The 17,814-nt window shown below is 39.1% G+C and overlaps 1 protein-coding gene across 1 annotated transcript in view; it reads left to right on the top strand.

Moving 5' to 3' along the window:
- Positions 1-5,845: 5,845 nt before the first annotated feature.
- The window catches only part of RTF2 (replication termination factor 2), a 51,388-nt gene continuing 39,419 nt past the window's right edge, over positions 5,846-17,814 (top strand). The window contains exons 1-3 of the mRNA XM_007532876.3: positions 5,846-6,001; positions 10,738-10,832; positions 12,515-12,608. Coding sequence (XP_007532938.1) covers positions 5,933-6,001; positions 10,738-10,832; positions 12,515-12,608 — 258 coding nt within the window. The 5' untranslated portion in view covers positions 5,846-5,932. The remainder of the gene's footprint in view (positions 6,002-10,737; positions 10,833-12,514; positions 12,609-17,814) is intronic.

The following is a 17,814-nucleotide window of genomic DNA, read 5'->3' as shown; positions in this document are numbered from 1 at the left end:
ATCTTACAATCTTGTAGTCCATGTTGATCACAAATATAAAACAGGAAAAAAATTACTTAAAAAGCTATTAGGGAGTGCTGGAGATGGAAACCAGGGGCTCAGGTGTGTGCATTACCACAGAGCCACCATTCCTTTCCAATATTTCCCCTTGTTTTTTGAGGGGGGGGAGGGGAGGGGGCAGGGGGAGGGGGAGTTGTGGAGGGTGGGTAGCTGTCTATGGTGCTCTACACATCTGTGCATCTCTCTTGCCTTTCTGCTCTACAAATAAAACTTATCTTGCCTGGCTCACTGATTCTTAAAGACTATCATGATGAACCCAGTGACAGGAAGCCTACTGGGGCTCTCATTAAGAGAGTTGTAACACTCCTAAGAACCTACTTTCCCCAAAGCATTTCTGCTTGTGAGGAAGACATGTGTATCGGCTACAAATTCTTGAAAATATAGTCCAGAACAAAATACCATTAATGCCTCTGCTTAGCACAACTATTGGAGAGTTATGACACTACAGGAATCCCTGAAAAGTTCAGGAATGTTGGAAGAAGGCAAAAAACAAACAAACAAACAAACAAAAACCACAACAACTCCAGTGGGCAGTTACTTTTTATACAATAATGTAAATATAACATTTATAAATGGGGCACCACATTTCAGATTCTTAAGACTTTAGATGTTTTAACTTGTTTGGTACTTCATAAGAGAAAGCCTTTAATTAGTAAACAGGTCCTTATTGGACTTTTGTTGACCAAGTACAAAATCAGTGGATTTTAAAATGATCAGACATCAAACCGCTGCTCTTAGCTGTATTTCCTTCCCTTTTTTTGCAAAGAGAGTTGTTCTGTATGAGTGCCTTCCTGTCCAGCAATTAATTCAATAAGACAACTACTTCTAAAAAAATAATAGTAAAATAAAAAAATTATCATCATTATTGCATTCCCAGAATTCTACTGACTAATTCAACAGGATAAGTATTTCTGAAAAATTAGTTTGGGGCAAAGAATGCAACTCAGTGGCAGGGTATATGCTATGCATGTATGGGATCCTGGGTTCAACCCCTCCATAAAAAAAAAATAGTAATAAAAAATTTAAAAGTCAAGTAAAATCACATACAAACTCAAGAAAGTTTTTAGGAACTTTCTGTTTAATGCTCAGAATTAAAATTTCATAAGCATTTGTTTAAGAATTTTTTGCTCAGTGCCCAGAAATTCTGTACTGTTTCTTCTTAAGGAAGGAAGAGGAAACAGTGGGTAGTATGGTGGCAGTAGTGTTGGAGGCTAATTGACCTCAATTAAGTTCAGTTTCATCAGGAGGCTGGAGTGGTTAAAGATTTTGCTAAAAGATCTTCCAGTGAGACAAGCATGGGGGAGTTTATGTTTCTGGTTTGGTAGCAATTACACATATACATCATCTTTTAAATTATGTTTTCCTCAGATCTATCTTTCATGTCTTCTAAAACCTGCTTATTTGCAAAAGTTGTTTATTTGTGCAAGCTTTTTGCTTAAGTCCTTATCCTTTCATTAATTTGCTTAACAAATACCCTGTTGAGCACCACTTATTTTCCTGAGCCTCTGCAATCACTGAAGGTGCTGGGGGGGGGGGCAAAATAAGGACTATGTCATATTAAACTTTCATCTTAGCCAAGAAAGATAGGAAACCAGAAATAGAGCAGGATGGATAAGGGGCACCCACTCTCTGGATGCAAAATATAAGAGGGAACCCTAAAACTTAGCAATCAAGATCAGTCATATTTTGATATATTTAAAAAAATTAAAATCAGTGCAAAAAAATATGAACAAGATATCAAAATGTGAATTTATAGCATGATGCCAGTGGTTATAAGTGCAACAAAGCAATTGAATCTAAGTAGAGGGGAGTATAATGATGGCAGAGGGGTGCTCTTCTAAAAGGAGAGGTCAGCGAAGATTGCTCAGAGAAAGGGGCCCAGAACAGTACTTCATATTTAAGGGGTCAGATAGAAAAACACGGACAAATAGTGTTGCAGGGCAAGGGACAGCAAGGCAAGTGTCCATAAGCAAAAGTATATCTGGAGAAGTGGAAGGAGAGTAGTGATGGTGGATGCAGGTGAGGGAGGAAAGAGGTGTGAGAGGTAAATATGGCCTATAAAAAGAGATAAAGAATAGAAAAGCTTCCAGTGCAGGGATTGGGATATGGAACTCTGATGGTGGGAAATGCATGGAATTTTACCCCCTATTGTCCTATAGTTTTGTCAATATTTTGTTTTTTATTTTATAAATAAAAATTCTTAAAAAAAAGTAATGTCCTGTACAGTTCTGGTATTAAAGATTTTCATAAAATGTCCCTACATACAGGGGGAAAGCTTCATGAGTGGTGAAGCAGGTCTGCAGATGTCTTTCTCCCTCCCCCTTTTTTATTGGGGGATTAATGTTTTACAGTCAACAGTAAATAGAATAGTTTGTACATGCATACCATTTCTCAGGTTTTTTTTTTTTTTATATAACAATACAACCCCCACTAGGTCCTCTGCCATCATGTTCCAGGACCCAAACACTCCCCCAACCCACCCTAGAGTCTCTTACTTTGGTGCAATATAACTCCAGTCCAAGTTCTGCTTAATGTTTTTCCTTCTGTTCTTATTTTTCAACTTCTGCCTGAGAGTGAGATCATCCAGTATTCATCCTTCACAGTTTCATTTGGTAAGCCTTAGGGGATCCTCTCCTCCCTTCAGCAGTCTCTTTCTCTCTCTCTTTCTTTCTTTCTTTCTCTCTCTATTTCTTTCTTTCTCTCTCTATTTCTTTCTTTCTCTCTCTCTTTCTTTCTTTCTTTCTTTCTTTCTTTCTTTCTTTCTTTCTTTCTTTCTTTCTTTCCTGTTCAGCTCTGGCTTATGGTGGTGTGGGGGATTGAACCTGGGACTCTGGAGCCTCAGGCATGAGAGTCTGTTTGCATGACCATTATGCTACCTACCCTCCCTTCAGCAGTATTTTTGTTGATTAAACTCAAACTGGAGGTAGCACCTCATCTGTTAGACTGCCAGACTGTTACCAGTTGCTTCTTAGTAGATATGGTCTTTTAGCCCCAGGAATCTTTCCTTAGTCCACTCTCTGTCTACAAGCCACATGTGTTTGCACTCACCAGTGACTTGGTGGGTTCCTGAAATGGTCATAGTTTTGTCTTGTTGAACTCTCAAGTAATCTTCTTTGCTATATCCTTTCTCTCCCTTTCTACGTCCCCTCCCTCTCAATTTCTATCAGATAAAATAAATAAAATTTAAAGGATTTCCAAAAAATGCAAATGAATAGTAGCTTGTTTCCTGAATCATCTCAATAATTGCTTCAATTTTCCACGTTATTATTATTATTTTGTTATCTATAGGGCATCCTAAACGTAATCTTAAATAATAGTTGTGAAACTCTTAAATAAGAAAAGTCGTAACTCAGCTAGATGTTATTTTCTTTTTCTTTTTCCAGATAGAACTTGAAACTGCATGAAGAGAACAGAGTGGAGTTAACAGGAAACCCAGTCTGAAGACATTATTTTAAAACTATTGTAAGAGGCTGTAGAAGTTAATTTTTTCTCAGCCTGGGCCTCAGGAGATTGTGGATGAAATGTGTATATATGTCAACTATAACAAAAATTCTTAAGTATGACTGGATATTTTCCTGGCAAACAAGTGATGTTATCACCTAATTTTCCATTAGGCCCAGTGATACCATCTTTTGCTAGAGGATGATGGTTTTAGCTTTCATTAATTCATTCGATTCCTGTCCTTCAAATTTACAACTGGACAGAGAAAAGCTATCAGGGAAGATCCATTGTGAGGGAATATTCTTTATTGGTTCATTCAACAAAGGTAGTAGAAAAAAATGACAGGTTATGATACTGCTTATGCTTCACCCCTATACGTGGCTGGCAGAATTAGATACTCAAATGCTGAGGACAAGGGCCTGAAACATAGTTAGCTCTAGACACAGGCTAGCTGCTATTGATGGTAACAATAAACCACACCAAAGTTGAACTGTGTATAGCCTATGACACAAAGCAGCCTATAGGCTAGTTTAAAAGAGGAAATCAAAGAGGAAGAGAGAAAACAAATCAGGCTCCAAGAATTTTAACACCCATGCACTGGCAACACCCCCAGCTTTTGGGGAGATGTTAAGGGGTGCAGCAATTGTGGTTAAGGGACACAGCAATTGTAATTAATGGGCCTATTTAGTGAAAGCTCCTTTTGTTTTGCTGCCTCTACTTATCTACTGGGAACTCTTAAACCCAAACACCTACTGTAATTCTGGCTTTTCATCTGGAAAATTGGGCTTTATACCTCCTAAATTGAGAGAATACACCAAATCTTGCAGCACATAGTCACGGCTTAATAATAATAAACTATTCTCATTTATTTTTTTTTCTCCATAGAAGGACAATTAATTGTCAGAATAAAGCACTGATTGGAGAGGCTATTTAAAATCCTGGACTTCACTATTCTGCTTTGTTTTGTTTTGTTTCCTCCACAGTTGTAACTGGGGCTCAGTGTTGGCATCCTCCTTATCTTCCTTCCCTCCCCACCCCTTTTCATTTTATTCAATAGGATAAAGAGAAACTGAGAGGGGAAGGGAAGATAGAGAGGGAGTATGAAAGAGAGACACATGCAGACCTGCTTCCCCGCTGCAGGTGGGGAGCAGAAGCTCGAACCCGGATCCTTGAGCGGGTCCTTTCTCATAGTACTATGTGTGCTTAACCAGGTGAGCTACCGCCCAGCAACTCCCCCTTCCCCGACTTTGCTATTCTGTATCCAATTTTTGGTCCAGAATTATCAGAACTTTTAAGGTCTTAGAGGCTCTCACTCCTAGGCAGCTCGCTCCTAGAACATCACTTCACAGGATGTGCTGTGGTTGCATAGATGTGTTCCGCTTTTCAGTAGCTAACTGTCGATAAAAGATTACTCCATACGATTAGTTACATTAAAAAAAAAAAAAAAGCGCGGCTGTCACAGAGCCGGGCTGTGCCAGGTCCATGCTTACATAAGTAGGGGTGACTCACCCCGCCCCCGCAAAGTTAAGCGGCTTCAGCAAAAACCCTAGGACCCAGCGCTAGAGGAAGGGCAGGACAGAGCTGTCGTCCCGGGTAGTGTTTGTATGTGGGGGAGTTTTTTTTTTTTTTTTTTTTTTGGACAAGTACACAACAACACCTGCTTCCTATCTCATCTCCTCTTTCCTGACTTCTTTTTCTGGGAGATACATATACATATATTCCAACAGGACACCTGGTGAGTTTCCCCATGATTGTAAGAACAGGAGAGATGGACAGCAAGGAGCCTAAAGTATGCTAACCTGGAGTTCGTTCTGTTTCTTCCCCCCACAGATCTGGTAGATCACAGGCATCATGTCTCGAGCAGGAACATTGGTCTGATACCCTCAGGCCTTAGAAGAGTCTGTGCTTAGACAAGATGACAAGGCAGCTCCACGTTTCTTTTCTTTTTTTTATTTTATTTTATTTTTTATTTAAGAAAGGATTAATTAACAAAACCATAGGGTAGGAGGGGTACAACTCCACACAATTCCCACCACCCAATCTCCATATCCCACCCCCTCCCCCGATAGCTTTCCCATTCTCTATCCCTCTGGGAGCATGGACCCAGGGTCATTGAGGGTTGCAGAAGGTAGAAGGTCTGGCTTCTGTAATTGCTTCCTCGCTGAACATGGGCGTTGACTGGTCGGTCCATACTTGTGGGGGAGATTTTTAAACCCCACAAAGTAAACTAAGCCCAGCCAGCGTTTCAGCGGCCTACGCCCAGGACATAGCAACGCTCTCCATAGCAACCGGACTTGACAAAAGATCCTCCCTAAAGGGGCGAGACGGGCGTGTTACGTCATAATGGCGCGACGGAAGTGATTGCCACTATCGTCTGAGACCCCGGAAGTAGCTGTTGTAGACAATTCCCGCAGACTGACTGCAACTTGCGATGGGTTGCGACGGTGGAACTATTCCTAAGAGGCACGAACTGGTGAAGGGGCCAAAGAAGGTTGAGAAGGTCAGCAACTTGGACCTGGGGGTGGGGGAGGGAATCGGGGATTGCGAGTGGGCGGACGTTCGCTGGGAGAAGGGGACGGAGGAAAAGGGAGCCAGCACTGGGTGCATCTGCTTTCATTTATCACATTTGGAAAACTCAAAATTAACTATACTAATAATAGACTTTCACTGAGTGCCTATTACTTTCTGCCGATAGTCCGTTTAATATGGGGTCTCTTATGATTCTCACTAGAGCCCTTATAGGTACGTGCTATCACTATTCTCACTTGTCAGACGTGGAAATTGAAGCTCAAGAGGAGAAAGTAGCAAAGCCTGCGAGTGGCGGAGCCAGTATTTGACATCTATCTCTCGTTGGTAACAGTGATACAAAAGACTGCTGTTTATTGAACTTTGTATACACTTGGTATAAAACCATTCCCTTAATCAGGCCCCGGTGTCCTACCCCCCCCCCAGCCCCCCTCCCCCCCGACTGCTCATCTGTGGTTTCTAGTGCTGCCAAGGATTAAGTCTGGGACCTCGGAGCCTCAGGCATGAAAGTTTTTTGCATAACCCAAGTGCTCAAGTTTTTTTTAAAGCAACCTTACCACCCTGTACATATGGCATCTAGTTCTGTGCCTTCCACACATGATTGCTCCAAATATTCTGTTCATTACTAAAGAAATCTTTATAAAAGATGAATTCCTTATGCCACTCTTGTATTTATGCACTGTAAATATAATCCAGTGACTTCCAACCAGATTCATAATATAATCCCACAAGACAGTGTGCTTAGACTCCCGTGTCTTTTACCATCTTATCATCTGTTTTTCTCCGGTTCTTTCATTCTTATTCCTTAACTTGGAATGACCTTCATGGAGTGTTCATGTTATGTGCTTATTCACTCATTTACTCAGATGTCATTTCAATTTCTGCATTGAAATACATCTCATTTCCAGTCACACACTACTCTCTTCTGCTTTATCTTATGTTTATCATTATTTGTTTACTCTCTTTTCCACGTATGGACAAGAATCTTGTAGTTTTAAATTTTGTAAACCCAGCTGTGTATCTTCCACACAGTAGACAACAAGTAATTATAAAGTTAGCACTCATGAAGCCTTTTGTCAAAAATCAAACATACAGATGTGTTCAGTTCTATTGGGTTCATATGTTCTCAGGACTTAAGAGGAATAGTTTAATAAGAAACTTGTCCAGCCAGCAAAATAGCTCACATGAGGTTTCTGCTTACCTTGCACTTGAAGGGGCCTCCATCCCAGCCCCCACCACACTGGGAGAAACCTTAGTACTGTGGTTTCTTTTCCCTCTCTCCCTGTCTCTCTGTTCTCATTATCTCTTTTCTCTAGAGGAAAAAGTTGGCCTAGAGCCAACTTTTTTTTTTTTTTTTGAAATTCCAACCATGAAAGAAAGGAATAGAAAAAAGGAAAGAATGATTTGGATCATCTCCTGGCCTCCTGTCTGAATTTATTTCCTTCCTTCCTTCTTTCTTTCCTTCCTTCCTTCCTTCCCTTCCTCTCTCCCACCCTCCCTTCCTACCCCCTCCCTCCCACTCTTTCTTTCCTTCTTCCTTCCTTTATCTATCTATCTTTCTTTCTTTCTTTCTTTCTTTCTTTCTTTCTTTCTTTCTTATTTTTTGTTTGTTACCAGAGCACTATTCAGCTCTTTTTTTTTTTAATTATTTTTTTATTTAAGAAAGGATCAATTAACAAAACAATAGGGTAGAAGGGGCACAACTCCACACAATTCCCACCACCCAATCTCCATATCCCACCCCCTCCCCTGGTAGCCCCCCCCCCCACTCTCTATCCCTCTGGGAGCATGGACCCAGGGTCGTGGGTTGTAGAAAGTGGAAGGTCTGGCTTCTGTAATTGCTTCCCCGCTGAACATGGGCGTTGACTGGTCCATCCATACTCCCAGTCTGCCTCTCTCTTTCCCTAGTGGGGTGGGTCTCTGGGGAAGCGGAGCTCCAGGACACATTGGTGGGGTCTTCGGTCCAGGGAAGCCTGGCGGGCATCCTGCTGGCATCTGGAACCTGGTGGCTGAAAAGAGAGTTAACATACAAAGCCAAACAAATTGTTGCAGCTCTGTTTTATGGTGGTGTGGGGGATTAAACCTGGGACTTTGGAAACTCAGGCATGAGAGTCTATTTGCATAACCACTCCGCCCCTGTCTGAATTTGTATAAAAGTAACAATCTGTGAAAGTGTAGCTCTTGGATTTGGGGATTATAGTAACAGTTGCTGTACTGTGGTAGGTTTGTTGTATTTCCATTTTGTATTGTTTTAAATCAAGACTGGGAAACAGCTTTTCTGCCAAGGGCCATTTGAGTATTTATAACATCATTTGTGTGCCATACAAAATTAATAATTTAAACATTAACACATTAAATTTTGAGTCTCTCCTGCAATTTCCTTGCAGTGCCAGACCAGGTGGCCAGATTTCACTGGCTGGATATTCCCCACCACTGTTTTAAATAATAGAGACCAATGATTAAAATCATGCTAGCGCTAACCTTCCTGGGTCCTAACCTCTTGGTTCCTCATTTTATTCAACTACAGAGGTAAAAATACTAATTTTTAGGCTTTCTTTTTTCTTAAGATTTTTTTTTGTTTGTTTATTTTATGTGAGGTAGACAGAGCTTCACATGAGAGAAAGAGAAGAACCAAAGCACCATTCTAGCACTTGCAGTGTAGGGGATTAAACCAGGGGCCTCAGACATGCAAACCTTGTGCTCTTTCTCTCACTTTGAGTTGTTTCCCCAGTAATTAGCTTTTAGAATTTTTATGATACTTAAAGTATTAAGTCATTAGAAATTGTAATGCCTGGTACACAGTGACTACTAAAGCAGTTATTGCTGCAGAAATTAACTTTAAGAGAAATTTTCCTTGCTTTTCTCCCTTCTGTTTTCTCCCATATTTGCCCTGTTTTTCTTTAATTTGAATTTTAATGAACTTATTAAAATATCTATACAAAAAAGGCAATAGACTTCAGTTGTACAGCTCAATAACTTTTCACAAGGGAAAAACACTCATGTAATAATCACCCAGATCAAGAAATAAAAATATTTCCAGCTATATAAATAACCATTGTCTTGCCTTTCTATACCATTGATTAGTTTTTCTCTGTAGGAGAATTTTTTAAATTTCTATCATTTTAATAGGGAAATAATGATTTATAAGACAGTTGTCACATTGCTACAATCTTTCTGTGATAGGTATGTGCACACCACCAATTTTAAGTCCTCTTCCAGCATTGTGGGTTGTGTCTGTATTACTCCACTCAGGTTCTTCTCTACCCTTAAGTCCTTGCCCTTGCTGCAGTAGACCATGCCTAGTCCAGGTTTTACCCTGTGCTTTCCTTTCCTTTCTTTGCTCCTTAGTTTTCGCCTATAAGTAAGGTCATCTGGCATTTATCCTTTTCATCTTGGCCTATCTTTTTTAACATGATTCCTTCAAGTTCCATCCAAGATATGGAAAATGAGATTTCATCACCTTTTTTTTCCTTTTTCTTTTTATAGCTGAATACATTCCTTTGTGTAGATATACCACAGCTTGCTTAACCATTCATTTGATGTTAGGCATCTGGATTACTTCCCTGCTTGCACTATTACAAATGGTATTATTATAAACATAGGTGTGCAGAGATTTCTTTGGATTGGTGTTTTCATTTTCCCTAGGAGAAGAATTGGTGGACCACAGGGTAGGACAATTTTGAGTGTTCTGAAGAATTATAGGTATAATGTGGTAGCTCATTGTTGTCTTTACTTGCATTTTCTAATAATCAGTGACTTTAAAAGTATTTTCTTATGTCTGTTGGCCATCTGGATAGCCTCTTTGGTAAAGAGGGGGTTGTTTTTTGTTGAGTTTTATGAGCTCTCTATATATTTTGGTTACTAATACTTTAATTTATGGCATGGAAAGATCTCATTCAGTAGGGTGTTTTGGTGATGGTTTCTTTTTTTTTGTGCAGCTACTCAGTTTCATGTAGTCCCATTTTGTTTTCTTTACAGTTGGACTTGATTCATCAAAGTTGTTTCTGAAACAAACATCATGGAGTGTCTGCCAATATTTTCTTCTCTGTATTTGATGTTTTCTGGTCCAATGTCCAAATCTTTAAACCATTTTGAGTTGCCTTTTTTGCACTATAATATGTGGTGGTCCCTATTTCTTTCTTTTCATATTTCAACCCAATTTTCCCAACACCATTTCTTGAAAAGACTCACATTTCTCCAGTTCTCAATTATTAGTTCTCAATTTCTGCTGAAACTGGAGCTTTTCCTATTGCTAGGAGTTAGCCTGTACTGCTTGTTTTTTTTCTGTATGACCTTTCTAACTTCCTGTCACAGATATTAATATCTATGTATAGTTTGCATAAACAATTTGATGATTTGGTATAAACTATTTCTTTGTATGTATCATGTTTAGAGAGGCTTTTTTGTGACGCAGGATTGATTACCAGTGATCAATTTTATTTTCAGAGATGTATTTTATTATCAGATAATGCACATACACTAGCTGGTTCTGGCATATGGTGGTACTTGGGATTTATCCAGAGGCTTCTGGGGTCTCAGGCTTGCACTTGTGACTTTTAAAGTCCTAGCATAAATCATCATTATCTTTGATTAAAGGAACACAAAATATCATAGTTTGGTATTACGTGATAACCTTTATAACTAGAATTATGGGCCATATGTTTTTCAGAGGTGAAAATTAATCAAAAACTTTTTTTCCCCTTTTCTTAGGTTGACAAAAATGCTGAATTAGTCGCCCAGTGGAATTATTGTACTCTAAGTCAAGAAATATTAAGGCGACCAATAGTTGCCTGTGAATTGGGAAGGTATGATTCCATTATTTATTGAGATAAATCTTAATAAACTGAAAATTTTTTTTCTATTTTATTTGATAGAAGAGAAGTTGAAAAAGGGGGGTGGGGAGAGAAGGAGAGAGGAAGAGAGACACCTGCAGACATGCTTTACTGCACCCTGCAGGTGGGACCAGGGGCTTGAACCTGGGTCCTTGTGCATGGTGATGTATTTGCTTAAACTGTTGTACCACTACCCAGCCCCCCAAACTGAAATTTATTAACATTATTTTTATATTATAACAAACATAAAATACATGAGCCATAATTCTCAAAACAAAACTGAAGATGGGAAAACTTATAAAACTAAATATGGCTCCCAGCATTAACAACTGAGCAGAGTATGACTTTTAAATTTGTAGCAAAGAAAAAAAAGTTATTTAGAAACTGAACACTCACAAATTACTTAAAACCTGGAATGACTAACTAGAAATTGCACAGTTGGATCATGAGAAAACAAGAAGCTTTGTAAGTGAACCTAACTGTCCTGTCTGCACCCTATTTCTTGGAGACAAGATTTTTTAGAATTTATCCCCTTTTCTTGCCCTTTTTTTTTTAATTGTTGTAATTATTGTTGTCATCGTTTTTGAATAGGACAGAGAGAAATGGAGAGAGGAGGGGAAGACAGAGGGGGGAGAGAAAGATAGACACCTGCAGAACTGCTTCACTACTTGAAGCGACCCTCCTGCAGGTGGGAGATGGGGGGGGGGGGCCTCGAGCCGGGATCCTTCTGTTGGTCGTTGTGCTTCGCGCCATATGCGTTTAACCCACTACACTACCGCCCAACTCCCTAGAAGAATCTTTTGTGTAAATGCCTAATTTTGATTCTTTAAGTGTCACTTAGCTTAAATTTATGAAAGCTAGTTTATTTTCTTTCTGCAACTGTACTTCTGTACTTTTCTGTTCTTCTCTCCACCCCCCATGGTATGAAACTTCAGGGAGCTAAATGATAAACGTAAGTTCAAGGAAGAGCTGTGTGGAGCACTGTATGTAATAGTAAGGATTGGCAAAACTGGAGAGTTTGTGTTTTGCCTGAAGGGTTGCTGCTGTTCAGTTCTAGCCAACTGTTGTAGTTCAAGAATATCAGCCCAAGTGGTTTCGATTTTGTGTTTTTTTATAAAACAAATTGAAAGGGTACATTTTTAATTTATCTGTTAAAAAAAAAATTCCAGGTCATATTTAACCCTATGACTGCCAGTTTGCAACCCTTGGTTTAAATTCATGTCTTTGTGTTTTTGTATGCTTTACAAATACTTGAAACAGGATTGAATTTCTTTTCCTGTAATGTAGGGTATTTCTGTTATCAAATGTAAATGACTGGATTGCATTCAATTTAGTCTTCTCCCTTTGTTTGGAACTTGACTGTTGCCAGAGTACTTATATTGTGCTTCGCGCCATATGCGTTTAACCCACTACACTACCGCCCAACTCCCTAGAAGAATATCCCTGCTATATGTGAAAATGTTGGGAAATTTTTTGTTTCTTTTGTTTTGTTATGTTTTTAAAAAACAGATTTTACTGTTTTATTTATCTATTAAGTCATATCAGCTGGTCAATAATATGGAGCCCTAAAGAGGATTCATCAGAAAAGTGTTCCTTTCAGGACAAAACTAAAGAAAGCTTTCTTTTCTTTTTTATATTGTTTTTTATCATTGCAGACTTTATAACAAAGATGCTGTCATTGAATTTCTTCTGGATAAATCCTCTGAAAAGGCTCTTGGAAAAGCAGCATCTCACATTAAAAGCATTAAGGTAAAAGAGGTGATTTTGAAGTGCTCTAAGAGTCCCAGGGTATAATGTTTGTTTGATAGAGTTAATTTACATTATAAACTTAACTCAAAAGTTTGGATTTCCAGTCTCACTCATTCACCTAACAGAGGTGTAGTTTTGTGCAAATTAAAGGTCAAGCCAAATTTTTCTACATTTATACTTTATGCATTATAAATCTGTTATGGTTTGGGGCTGGGCAGTGCTACACCTATTAAAATGCACACGCTACCATGCACAAGGACCCAGGTTCAAGCCCCTGGTTCCTACCTGCAGGGAGCAGCTTCAGGAGTGATGAAACATAGCTATAGGTGCCTCTCTATCTCCCCCCTTCTCTCTCAATTTCTGCCTCTAGCAAAAGTAAAAATAAATAAATAAACATACATAATTACTGTTTAAAAATATGTTATGGTTTAATATGTGTAAAAGAGTGTTGAGAATCATCAGTGTGCCTGCTATATGTGAAAATGTTGGGAAATTTTTTGTTTCTTTTGTTATGTTTTTAAAAAACAGATTTTACTGTTTTATTTATCTGTTAAGTCATATCAGCTGGTCAATAATATGGAGCCCTAAAGAGGATTCATCAGAAAAGTGTTCCTTTCAGGACAAAACTAAAGAAAGCTTTCTTTTCTTTTTTTAATATATATATTTTAATTTTATTTCTTAATTTTTTAAATTTTCTCTTTTGTTGCCCTTGTTTTTTTATTGTTGTTGAAGTTATTGTTGTTGTTATTGATGTCATCATTGTTAGGAAAGAAATGGGGAGAGGAGGAGGAGAGAAAGATAGAAACTTGCAGACCTGCTTCACCACCTGTAGAGATTCCCCTGCAGGTGGGGAGCCAGGGGCTTGAACATGGATCATTACACTGGTCCTTGTGCTTTATGCCACGTGCAATTAACCCGCTGCACTACTGCCTGATTACCAAGAAAACTTTCTTTTAGTGGAGTAAATTCTCATATCATAGTTACTTTTCCTTAAATACCAGAATAATTACAGGATTGAAATTACTAGTCAGTGAACTTTTTAAAAATGTACTAATTTACTTGTCTTAGAGAGAGAGGAAGAGACCATAGCACTGAAGCTTCTTTCAATGAGTTCGGAGTCATGCTCAGACCTGGGCCTCACATATGGCAAAGCAGCACACTGTCCATATGAGCTATTTCACAATCCCCAACCTGTCACTGAACTTTTAAGTTGTATTTTTTACCATATTTTATGGATTAGTTTGTTATTCATTTATTTTTTTGTTATTTGTTTATTTATTTATTTTAAAAAGGAGACATTAACCAAACCGTAGGATAGGAGGGGTACAACTCCATACAATTCCCACCATCAGATCTCTATATCCCATACCCTCCCCTGATAGCTTTCCCATTCTTTATCCCTTTGTGAGTATGGACCCAAGGTCATTGTGGGATGCAGAAGGTGGAAGGTCTGGCTTCTGTAATTGCTTCCCCACTGAACATGGGCATTGAGTGGTTGGTCCATACTCCCAGTCTGCCTCTCTCTTTCCCTAGTAGGGTGGGTCTCTGGGAAAGCGGAGCTCCAGTACACATTGGTTGGGTTGTCTGTCAAAGGAAGTCTGGTTGGCATCCAGCTGGCGTCTGGAACCTGGTGGCTGAAAAGAGAGTTAACATACAAAGCCAAACAAATTGTTGAACAATTATGGACCTAAAGGCTGGAATAGTGCAGATGAAGTGTTGGGGGGTACTCACTGCAGACTATTGTGTACTTTTGCTTTCAGGTATATATTTTGCCCTAGTTTATGGATACGTGTGAACATATGCTCTATCTAGGGAACCTGGTCTATATCTAGGTTTTGGGACTTTGTTAGGAAGTGAACCACCTGGAATGGAATTAGAGAATACTATGAAAGGAAAGGTCTCACCCGAGTTATAAAGCTGAAGGGTTGTCATTCCACACCTGAAGTCTCTGGACATGGACACAGTCTGAGGTGAAGCATGCTGAGGTGGCACTTGTTGCGGTGATTAGGTTGTGATGGGTGGATGCAATATTATTTGATATGAATTGAGAGAAGCATGCAGGAAAGGGCGCCCCACCCTGAGGTTCCAGGACTGGGGGAAATATAGGCTGTATAGTGGAAATGTGAGGTTCCTGCTGTCTTAGGGTTCAAGAAGACAATGGATAATTACTGTTATCATCACATTATTTGGTAATTGGGTTAACTTTGAAAAGTCCCTTTGTTAGGATTTGCTGTATAATACCCAACATCTTGTATATAGCTGTGCCACCAGTTGCTTCTGTTCTCCCTGGTCTAGGCTTTTGAGAGAATCAACATATCAAAGACTCAGCCTATGTATGAAAAAGACTCAGTCTGTGCTTTAAAAAGTTTGAGACATTCAATTTTTCCTCTCGCATATTAATTAAATAGTGATTTATATGACTACAATTTAATAGGAGTGTACATAAACATCATTCCCACCGCCAAAAGACTGTGTTCCATCCCACCGACCCACCCAACCCAGCCCCCCCAATGCCCCGGGAAGCCGAATGTCCACCCTCCACCTCACCACAGGGTTTTTACTTTGGAGCCCTACTTGATTTAGTCAAGTCCTGCTTTTAGTTTTCCTTTCTGTTCTTTCTCAACTTGTTTATGAGTGGGATCATCCCATACTCATCTTTATCTTTCTGATTTAGCTCACTTAACATAATTCCTTCTAGCTCCATCCAAGATGGGTCAGAGAAGGTAAGTTCATTGTTCTTAATAGCTGTGTAGTATTCCATTGTTTATATATACCACAACTTTCTCAGCCACTCATCTGTTGTTGGGCACCTGGGTTTAGCTATTATGAATTGTGCTATGAACATAGGTGTACACATATCTTTTTGATTGGGCATTATGGAGTCCTTGGTGTATATCCCCAGGAGAGAAATTACTGGGTCATATGGAAGGCCCATGTCTAGTCTTGTGAGAGTTCTCCAGACTGCTCTCCACAGATGCTGGACCAATTTATGTTCCTTCCAGCAGTGCAGAAGGGTTCCTCTGTCCCCACAGCCTCTCCAGCACTTGTTGCTGCTGTCCTTTTTGATGTATGCCATTCTCACAGGAGTGAGGTGGTATCTCAAAGTTGTCTTTATTTGCATTTATCTGACAATCAGTGACCTGGAGCAATTTTTCATGTGTTTGTTAGCCTTTTGGATCTCCTCTGAAGTTGAATGTTTTGCTCATATCATCTACCTACTTTTGGATGGGGTTATTTGCTTTTTTGGTGCTAAGTTTGCTGAGCTCTTTGTATATTTTGGTTATTAGTCTCTTGTCTGATGTATGACATGTGAAGATCTCCCATTCTGTGAGGGGTCTCTTTGTGTGATAGTTTTTTTGGCTGTGCAGAAGCTTTTCTATTTGATGTAGTCCCATTGGTTTGTTTCTGCTTTAATCTTCCTTGCAATTGGGTTTGTTTCATCAAAAATGTCCTTGAGGTTTAAATGGGAAAGTGTTCCACCAATGTTTTTCTTTAAGTATTTGATAGTTTCTGATCTAACATCCAGGTCCTTGATCCATTTGGAGTTGATTTTTGTTTCTTGTGAGATAAGGTGGTTCAGTTTCATTCTTCTGCATGTTTCAACCCAGTTTTCCCAGTTTTCTCTCTTATTGAAGAGAGCCTCCTTCCTCCATTTAATACTTTGGGCCCCCTTATCAAAGATTAGATATACATATGTGTGGGCTTTCAATTCTGTTCCATTGGTCTGTGTGCCATTTTTTGTTCCAGTACCAGGCTGTTTTGATGATGATGGCCTTATAATATAGTTTGAGATGTGGGAGTGTGACGCCTCCATTTATGTTTCTTTTCCTCAAGATGGTTTTGGCAATTCTAGGTGTTTTCTGGTTCCAGATAAATGATTGTAGTTTTTGTTCTATTCTCTTAAAGAAGCTTGGTGGAATTTTGATGGGTATCACATTAAATTTGTATATGGCTCTGGGGAGAATATTCATTTTGATGGTATTTATTCTTCCAATCCATGAGCATGGGATGTCTTTCCATTTATTGGTATCATTTTCTATTACCGTGAATAGTGACTCATAGTTTTCAGTATACAGGTCTTTCACTTCTTTGGTCAGCTTTATTCCTAGGTATTTTATTGATTTTGCTGCAACAGTGAATGGGAGTGATTTCTAAATGTCTTCTTCTTCAGATTTAGTGTTTGCATAAAGAAATGCCAGCGACTTTCGTATGTTGATTTTTATAGCCTGAAACCTTGCTATATTGCCTAATAACTTCCAGTAGTTTTCTGCTGGATTCCTTAGGGTTTTTTTATGTATACTATCATATCATCTACAAATAGAGAGAGCTTGACTTCTTCCCTTTCTAATCTGTATTCCTTTGATTTCTTTCTCTTGCCTGATTGCTATGGCAAGAACTTCCAATACTATGTTGAAGAGTAATGGTGATAGTGGACAGCCCTGTCTAGTCCCAGATCTGAGGGGAAATGCTTTCAGCTCTGTCCATTGAGTATGACGTTGGCTGTAGTTTTGCTATATATGGATTCCACTATCTTGAGGAATTTCCCATCTATTCCCATTTTTTGTAGGGTTTTGAGCATGAATGGGTGTTGGAATTTGTCAAAGGATTTCTTTTCATCTATTGAGATAATCATGTGGTTTTTGGCTTTGCTTTTATTGATGTGGTGAATGACATTGATTGACTTACGTACGCTGAACCAGCCTTGCATTCCTGGGATAAATCCCACCTGGTCGTGATGAACAATCTTTTTGATATACTGCTGTTTCCAGTTGGACCAAGATCTTGTTTACTACTTTGGCATCTATATTCATCAGAGATATTGGTCTGTAGTTTTCTTTTTTTGCTGTGTCTCTATCTGCTTTTGGTATCAGGGTGATGTTGGCTTCATAGAAGGTGGAAGGGAGTGTTCCTGTTTCTTCGATCTTCTGGAAGAGCTTTGTAAGTATGGGTATTAACTGTTTCCTGAAGGTTTTGTAGAATTTGTTTGTGAAGCCATCTGGTCCAGGACTTTTCTTGTGGGGGAGATTCTTAATAACTGTTTTGATTTCTTTGTCTGTGATTGGTGTATTTAGGTTTTGTAGTTCTTCTTGTAATTCTTCTTGTAGTTCTTAGTTCTTGTAGTTCTTCTTGTAGTTCTTAGGTTTTGTAGTTCTTCTTGTAGTTCTTCTTTGTAGTTTCTAGTAATTCTTCCAGATTTTCTAGCTTG

Source organism: Erinaceus europaeus, chromosome 1 (genome assembly GCF_950295315.1).
Source record: "Erinaceus europaeus chromosome 1, mEriEur2.1, whole genome shotgun sequence".
In the NCBI taxonomy this organism is placed as follows: domain Eukaryota; kingdom Metazoa; phylum Chordata; class Mammalia; order Eulipotyphla; family Erinaceidae; genus Erinaceus; species Erinaceus europaeus.
This window is presented reverse-complemented; position numbering and strand designations above follow the sequence as displayed.